This window comes from Carassius auratus, unplaced genomic scaffold, assembly GCF_003368295.1.
Source record: "Carassius auratus strain Wakin unplaced genomic scaffold, ASM336829v1 scaf_tig00009064, whole genome shotgun sequence".
NCBI classification, from domain to species: Eukaryota; Metazoa; Chordata; class Actinopteri; order Cypriniformes; family Cyprinidae; genus Carassius; species Carassius auratus.
The window spans coordinates 40,587-49,301 of NW_020524000.1; the positions used below are offsets into that span (position 1 = coordinate 40,587).

At 35.7% G+C, this 8,715-nt stretch overlaps 1 protein-coding gene across 3 annotated transcripts; it reads right to left on the reverse strand.

Moving 5' to 3' along the window:
• Positions 1-102: 102 nt before the first annotated feature.
• On the reverse strand, positions 103-5,191 carry LOC113072443 (reticulon-4-interacting protein 1 homolog, mitochondrial-like). 3 transcript variants are annotated; one of them, XM_026245418.1, is made up of 5 exons: positions 4,857-5,191; positions 3,645-3,781; positions 3,368-3,551; positions 1,563-1,648; positions 103-293 (listed from the first exon to the last, which is right to left on the reverse strand). In XM_026245418.1, exons 2-5 carry the CDS (start codon positions 3,779-3,781, stop codon positions 230-232), a joined length of 471 nt encoding a protein of 156 aa, XP_026101203.1. In that variant the 5' UTR covers positions 4,857-5,191; the 3' UTR covers positions 103-229. The 3 variants fall into 3 exon arrangements, with proteins under 3 accessions (XP_026101203.1, XP_026101202.1, XP_026101201.1); XM_026245417.1 differs by having other exon boundaries at positions 103-1,443; positions 4,857-5,187; XM_026245416.1 differs by having other exon boundaries at positions 103-1,648.
• Positions 5,192-8,715: the final 3,524 nt, after the last annotated feature.

Consider the following 8,715-nt stretch of genomic DNA (forward strand, 5'->3'; position numbering starts at 1 on the left):
AGTTGTTTACGAATATGAATCATATGTAAAATAGTAATATGTTTTAAATAATGAACAGGGCTTGCCTACTGATTTTATAATGCAAAATAAAGACACTAGCCATTAGACAAATGTTTTTAATTCATCAGACACTGAAAAAAGTGCCACCATAGGTATATTTTTGGTTGCTGTAGTTACTCTTTTTGGTCCTCGATGGAGACTACAGTTTTGCCACCAGCATGACCCTGCTCTACTTTATGAAAGGCTTGAGGCACCTGAGCAAAAGAGAACACTTCCTCCACCACGGGACGGACCTACAACGACACAACAACACAAATATAAGAAGTGAAATTGAACATCCTGAGAGGACTTGAATAATGCCTGCAGTTTAACGTGATGATGACTCATCTGTGTCACGTTAATCTCATCCAAATCCACTGAATATACATTTTTAAAGTGCGCCTGTGATACATTAGGTGGTGCTCGAGTGGTGGGGGTGTCAAGTGTGTGTATACTGTGGGTGTAGTAGTGTGGTGTTGTGGTTAAAACTCGGAGCTAGTAAACAAGAAACTGCAGGTATGTGACCCACACAAGAACCAAGCTCGGAGTAGTGGATTTGCTTTGTACCTGTAAAGAGTCGTCGAGTCACCTTTGTGGTAAATGTACTGTTGTCTTCAGGAAACACATGATGTGCTGAACTGATTTATTTCATTCCTTATCAGATGTCAATTGATTAGAATCTGAATGTCTGCAATCTGAAGCATTAACAACACTAATATGAACAAAATCAATACTTTAGACTTCCAACGTGGTTAGGAGTTAACCAGAAGTCTGGCCAAACACGGTTCTAAAATATTGAAGATTTTAGTCTCGTGTATATCTTCTTAAAACACTCATTAACCACAGTCCTAAAGTTAAGAGCGGAAACATAAACATAGTTGGTTAGCAAACACAGCACTTGCAGGCACAACAGCACACTGCTTTAAAGGAAATGAGATGAGACACATTTCCTGCCAGCTGCACTGCTGTGATGTTCTGTTTTTCTACTTACCATTATGGAAAAGCTCCTTTAAATGCTGCTTAACATCAAACAATAGAAACAGAAATAATCAAATAATATAGTACTTTAACTTTTTCATATGGTTTCTTTCTTTTCTATAATGTGTGACATTAAATTCACCGAAATCTCAGCTCCAGAACTACTCTTTCAGTGAAATGTTTTTCTTGTGCATACAGTGGGTCTGCTATCTGCAACACCTGATGTTTATCATATGGTTAGCTACACTTCACACTGTTTTTCCCACCATGAAGCTGATGCACTGTAATAACACGAGTTCATAATGACTGTTCTGTCTTGTTTCTGTGCTCCAGTAAATGTGGAAGTGTGATCACAGACATTTTGTATTGCTGGTAAAGATAAGATGTCGTTCTGTTTTGATGAGACATTTGTCTTCCTGCGAGATTCTGCAGGGGAAAATAGATTGACTTATGTAAATCACTGTCCGTGTGAACAACCCAAACTGCAAAAACTGAAAATCATGACAGATCGAAGAGACATGTCAGACACACACAGACTTCTGTACCTTTCCAGCATCTCACTGATCTCGTCCAGCGTAGGGCCGCTAGGAGCAAAGAAACCCCAGCGATAGTACACTCCTTTCCTAAGGTGCTGAGAAAGAGAGAGAGTTAGTACTCAAAAGACTTCTACTTCCCTAACTAAACAATGAAACGATGTCAGGAGATCAGGTTTAGGTTCCTGACCCTTCTTCCTTTTTTTCCATACTACTTTCACCCATTCAGGATCAGTATATACACTCATTAAATCACTAGAATATAAAATACAACTACACAATAAGGGAATGTAAAAAAAGACATAATAAAGAAAAATAAAGCACCGCAGGGCACATGGCAGATCTGTGCAAACCAGTGAAGTGAACAAACTGCAGATAAAAAGATTTTTAGTGCAAAAAAACCCTTATTCAATCTGATTAAAGTGTGATAATGAAATGTTCAGCCATTTACTGGGTCAGTATGTTAAAATGGCACCAGGAATTCATAATCTAATTAAAATGTTTAATGATTTTAATGATTTTGCTAAGCATTTACATCATATATACATGTGCAAAATGAAAATGTTTGTACTGTACTAGCTACTATGAATAGAGTTTGTCGATTTAAAACAGCACTATCTAACTTTTGGCGCTCTAGTGGTTAATAAACAGAACTGCACGAATCCCGCGGAAGAACATTCTAACCGGAACCACTTCTCTATGTTTCCTTCTATGGCGATTAAAGTAGGTACATAGTGCACTATGAGTGCAGCTTTAATGTCAGAAAAAAAGGTGTGGTGTGTTTCCTGCTAAGACATCAAACAACCAACCACGAAGAGTGATCTGGCAAACTACCAAAGAACATTAAAAAAAAAAAAGAAGAAGAAGAAGAAGAAAAAAAAAACAATCTTTACAGTACAGTGCACAAAGAGGGTCAGTAAGTTTAAGATCTGTAAAAAAAATGTAACAATACTTTTATTCAGCAGGGATGCATTCAATCGATCAAATGAGAAAATTTTGATTTTAAACCAATGCTGTTCTTCTGAAATTTCTAATCATCATAAAAAAAATAAAAAAAAATAAAAAATCACGGTTTACACAAAACTATTAGGAAGCACTTTTTTCAACATTGATAATAATAAGAAATGTTTCTTGAGCATTTGCTGAAATATCAGCTTTGCCATCACAAAAATTAATTATATTTTTTAATATTTAGAAAATGATCAATAATAAACGTTCTTTTATAAAGCGCCTTTAAAAGCAGCTTCTTCAAGCGCTGAACACAATATAATCAATACAATAAAAACAATACAAAATCAACACGCAAATGCAAGTTTGAAAAATTATTTATTATTTATTCATTCTGAGCATCCTTCAGTTTAAGTGAAGTTCATTTATTGTAATGATATTTCAAAGTATTACTGTTCTTACTGTCCTTTTGATCAAATACATGCAGCCTTGCTTAGCATAAGCAACTTCTTTCAAAAACATAAAAAAAATCATACAAATCCCAAACTTTTCAAAAGTATTGTATAAACTCAGTATCATCCCTATTTTCAACTGCTTCTTGGGTCTGGCTTCTGATAATCAGACAGTAAAAATCAAGTTGAAGATGGGAGGAAGTCCTTCATTTACTTTCAGTTTATCTTTGGTTTCTTTTTCCTGCAGCTTGGTGATATTATTAACAGAATCACTGAAGTGATTCATGCATGCTGCTAATAGACCCACACAAGGTTGTGGTTATAAACAGATAAGCCGTAGACATAAGGGGAGATCCAGTCTCTGTGGCAGAAGAAACTCATTTATTCTTTCTCATCACGTGAAAGGAAAGTCCCTACCTTCAGCACTTTGCATCCTATTTTGACTCCAGACTGCATCATTCCACCTGCGAGGCCCAGTCGGTCTGTGTTGTGCAGGACTGGTGTTACTAGAGTAACATATTTAGCACCATTCCAGGGCTTCAGAAAATCTAGTGCCCATTTCTCACTTTCACCCCCAATATTATCTAAAATCAAATCAAACCTGAAGGAGAGATAGTGAAAGGGGAATAAACTCAAAGTCAATGTCAAGTAAAAAAAATAAATAAAAAAAGTCACAAACTGCTCGAACACTTACTTCTGTAATGTCTGTAGTTGTTTTTCAACCGGTCCAGCAGTGTAGTCCATAACATCATCAGCACCCAGATCTCTCACCAGCCGCTCGGCATTCTGGGAACATGTTACAGTCACATGGGCGCCCCAGGCCTTTACCATCTGTAGAGAAGCAGTAACCTAGATTAAAAAAGGTCACTTATACAGAGGCATTACCTACAGATGATTATGTTTGATTACTCATTGAGGAGATGAAATAGAAAAAGTGTGACTCCAACATTTTTGTAAAATGTTTAAGGAAAATGCAAAAACTATTTTTCAATCATTATTATCACCAGTATAGCTAAGGTTCCCAGTCCTCCTGATCCTCCCAGAATAAGAACACTGCATCAGGAAAGGATAGCTCTATTACAGTCAGTCTTAATTAACTCAACATCATCCATATGATTCATCCTAACCACTAAAAATAAAGTAAGACCCAAGTATACTATAAACTCCTACCAAAAATGTTTTCAAATATTCAATGTATATTAAAAAAAATGCATGCTCTTTTGTAAGCATTTATGGCATTAAAGACCAGGTAAGGCCGGTCCCAACATGCCTTGTGACTCTTGATTCTTACACAATAGCACAATCAAGTGATTTGTTTTTACATGACTTTGCATAAAGGCAAACTGGTGCAAAGGTAGGTTCACTCTGTATATTTAAGGAGGGTTTGTAAAGACCACTGATTTTGATCAGTAGTAAAGATATGTAATATTTGATAAAAAAAAAATTGTCAAATAACTACACTTTGCACATGTCCTGTGAAAGACTTCAGGATGAGGTTTAGTACTTTTAAGAAAACTTGGTTCTGATGGTTCTCTTGGTTCTGTTATTATATTGTACTGTATATTGCTCAACAGATGTAAAAATTAAACAGAAAAATATATAAAATATAACAAATAATATATATATATAATACTGGCGCTTAAACTAAAATTAAAAATATTAAAAAAAATCGAAATAGTACATAAATAAGCTTCACTAATGTCAGTTCATGATGACAAGGCAAATTATGTTTGCATGACAGTTCAACCTTTTTTTATGGAATATGGCCTTATGTCACTCGCTGTCGTAGGAAACGTTTTTTTTTTTACCATGTAAGATTCATACATTCATTATTTTTGACTCAAGAGAAATGGAACATATAAACACAGTGATATGAGTGATGTGGGCTGAACGCCTGTCACTTTACCTCTCATGCTGATGTCGAGGGGATTTAAACCCGCAGCGTGCACCTTCACGGTCACTTCATTGGGATATTTGATGATCGGAAGCGTTCTTGGTGAATCTCAACACCTCGTTTTCCCCGTATTTGTCGATGACCCATGCGGGCATTACATTCCTGAGGGAGGCTGAGAAACTGAAGCTCCTCACCGAGCAAACCAACCACCTTCTACACATAAACATGATTGATCAATCTAAAACACTCCAAAGCTCTTCTCCTCAGAATCTCTCACGGTGTCATAAACCCGTCATTGGTTATAAATAAAACACCTAACTGCTTTATACCATCAGGTTCAGCGAAAACGCATCTCGTGCCCCGCGAAAGTCAAAACAAACCGGTGAACTTTCACACGACTGACTGAACCAATCAGAAAGAAGAGACGACAGGACGTCAACGGGAAGTGCCATGTCAGCGTCTGGCTAACCAAAAACTAAAGGTTCACCGCAGTGTTTGGCAGGGTGTTTAGGCTGGGACACCAGTAAGATCAGCCTAAAGTTTTTTTTAGCAGGCTATAATGGATATTTTAGTCTAATATCTAGACACGTGGTTTAAAATTACACTAACACAAGACTGAAACATAGACACCATTGCTGTGTCAGGGATGATTTGTGAACGTCATGTCTGTTTGCATTTGTAGGTTATGTTCTTCCATTCAGTGCTACAGTTGTGCAGAAGCTGTTGGATCAAGGAGCAGTACTTGTTGGAAAATCTAATTTAGATGAGTTTGCTATGGGCTTAGACTCACACACATACTTTTTTAAAAGTTTGGGGCCAGTAAAATATGTTAACACTTTTATTCAGCAAGGATGATCAATGATGGCCTTAAAGGAATTTATAGTGTTTAAAACATATATTTCTAATAAATGCTGTTCTTTTGAACTTTCACTATTCATCAAAGATCCCTGAGAATTGTTACAATTTTGACAAAATATTTAACAGAACAACTGTTTTCAATATTGATGATAATAGGAAATGTTTCTTGAGCACCAAATCAACATATTAGAATGATTTCTGAAAGATCATTGAAGCAAAAAAATTCAGCTTTGTATTTACAGGAATGCATTACATTTTAAAATAAATTCAGTTTAAAACATGTTATGTTAAATTGTAATAATATTACAGTATTTTACTGTATTTTTGATCAAATGAATGCAACGTTGGTCTGCATAACAGACTTCTTTAGTAGTTAAAAGATAAAAAAAAAGGTACCAACCCTGAATGTTTAATCTGTAGTGCAAATAATTTTTTTAAACCAATAGATTATGCTAATGTCTGCATGTCTTCCTTAAGAGCTGGAAGTACAGATGGGGTGTTTGGTCTGGTTCATAACCCATGGAGCTAAACAAGCCTATAACATGGGCAGAGCACAGCAGATCCCGATTCTGACTTGGCAATCGCAGGAGGAATTTCAGGAGGCAGCAGTGGCATCTCTCAGCAGCTTCCTGTGAATCTTACGCAATTTATATTTAATAGCCAATATATGCCTGGACTTTTGTTTCAATATAAGCGTGCTAGTAAAGCTTAGTTCATATATTTGAGCAGGTGCTCTAAGATGAAGGTACAGGAATAGTCCTCAATATATCTGAAATTAAATATCATATAATTCAATATTTTTTGCATTATTTTAAGAACAGATGTAGATATACAGTAACACATTTCACATTTTGGTCCTTGTGAGCCTTTATTATTGTATAATTTAACAAAATGTATTTGCTTAGCAATGTAGTGCTCTACATTAGATTAATAGGTGTTCGTGTGCACACCTTGAGTTATGGACTGTATGTAAAAAACCTTATTACACAAGGCTTCAGATAATGTTACATACATCTGGTCTGCTCTTTTTCTTTTAGAGCTTTGGGATCTGATACAGGAGGTTCTACACAAAACCCTGGTTCTCTCTGTGGGGTTGCTCTCCACTGGGACTGTGGCACTGCTGAGGCGTTATTGAAGCCCAGTTTGCTTTGATAGCAGCCTTCAGCTACTCTGTATTGTTTGTCAGATGTTACTTCTCTTCTTCTTCTCTATAGATTCTCTGTGAGGTTCAGGTCAGGTGAGTTGGCTGGGCAATCAAGCACAGTAATATCATGGTCAGCAAACTTGGAAGTGGTATTGGCACTGTGGATAGGTGCTAAATCCTGCTGCAAAATGAAATCAGCATCTCCATAAAACTTGTGAACAGATGGAAGCATATAGTGTTCAAAATCTCCTGCTAAATGACTTGCATTAGCTTTGGACTTGATAAAACTCAATGGAGCAACATCAGCAGACGCCACAGCACTCTTGATGCGCTTCACTACACTCCTGAACAGCCAGCCCTTTCAGCAATGACCTCTATGGCTTACCCTCCTTGTGGAGGGTGTTGATGATTGTCTTTTTGCCATGTGTGTACAGTTTTTATTATAAACAATAGAAATCACTACACAAAGTCAGATCAAACTATAGTAAATATTTGTTTTGGGCTTCCTGTAAAGTTACACCCTTCTGGTTCTCACCCCTCTTAGATATTGAGCCTTAGATACCGAAAAGTTATTGTAACACATGACATGCACTTTCTTCTTGTAATCTGGGTGAGAAAAAGAAAATTCAATCACTAACACAGCTATTACAGTATGCCAAAGTATGAAGCTAAAACTTTAGGGTTGCACTCTTTTGTATTGTATTTATTTATTTTTATTATTATTTTTGAACTAAAATACCAAAATTTTAGCATGATATCTTCAATTTGCAAAGATTTTGGTTTAAAGTGAACTGTACATGCACTTTCTTGTAATTTGGGTGAGAAATTGTCTGCCAAAAAGAAAAGTCAATCACTTACAAAGCAAATTACAGTATGCCAAAAGTATGAAGCTAAAGTTTTAGGGTTGCACTCTTTTGTATTGTATTTATTTATTATTTTATTTTTGTCAACTAAAATACCAAAATTATGTCATGATAAAATTTTAAGATGTTGCAAAGATTTTTGGTGTAAAGGTAACTGTACATTGAAGTTGTGTGTTTTTACGCCGTTGTGTCTTGTTCTAATGGTAGTGTTACAGAGATCAGCGTTTCGAATCCTCACATTGCACTCCTTTTCTCAGAAACTATTGACAACTGTCAAGTCAGTATTCTTTCCCATAATTATTGTTGCATGTTCTAAACTAGCCCAAGAGGTAGCCAGTATTTATACTCAAAATTAATCAAACTAATCAAGCTCAAAATGGAATATTCAAATTTTTTTGAGATACTGATTTTTTAATTTCCCTAAGCTGTAACTCATAACCATCAGAATTAAAACAAAAATCTCTTGAAATATTTCAGTTTGTGTGCAATGAATCTAGAATATAAGAAAGTTTGCTTTTTTGAATTAAATTACAAAAAATAATGAACTTTTCCATGGTATTCACATTAAGCCTATTTTATTGCACCTTTCTAGCATATTATAATGTTAAAGCATATAATTATTGTTACTATAATGTGAAAAAATGCCTAAATTGCATAAGTAATTTTTTATTTACTATATATATATATGGTAATAATTATTTTTAAATTGAATTCATACTGCTTTGTATGTAAAAAAAAAAGTTTTATCCAGGCAGGATAACTGTAATATTGTAATGAAATTGACATTACTGTATACTATTTATTTATTTATAATAGGGAGAATTTGGGGCACAATAATATGACAAAAAAACTGTAATGTCTGTGACGAGTGGGGCGGGGCCGAGAGCCGTGGGAACAGGAGCGAGGCCGGTGGAGTGATTGGAAATGAGCGACACCTGCTCGACCCATGGGTCTCGAGTCCCACGGAGGAGATGGAAGGATATTAAAGAGGAGCGACGACAGTGAA

Coding starts and splice junctions, on each gene's coding strand:
- LOC113072443 (XM_026245416.1), bottom strand. CDS start 3,781: ATGGTAAAGGCCTGGGGCGCCCATGTGACTGTAACATGTTCCCAGAAT. Junction 3,552..3,644: donor CAACTACAGACATTACAGAA/GTAAGTGTTCGA, acceptor TCTCTCCTTCAG/GTTTGATTTGATTTTAGATA. Junction 1,649..3,367: donor TAGGATGCAAAGTGCTGAAG/GTAGGGACTTTC, acceptor TCTCTTTCTCAG/CACCTTAGGAAAGGAGTGTA.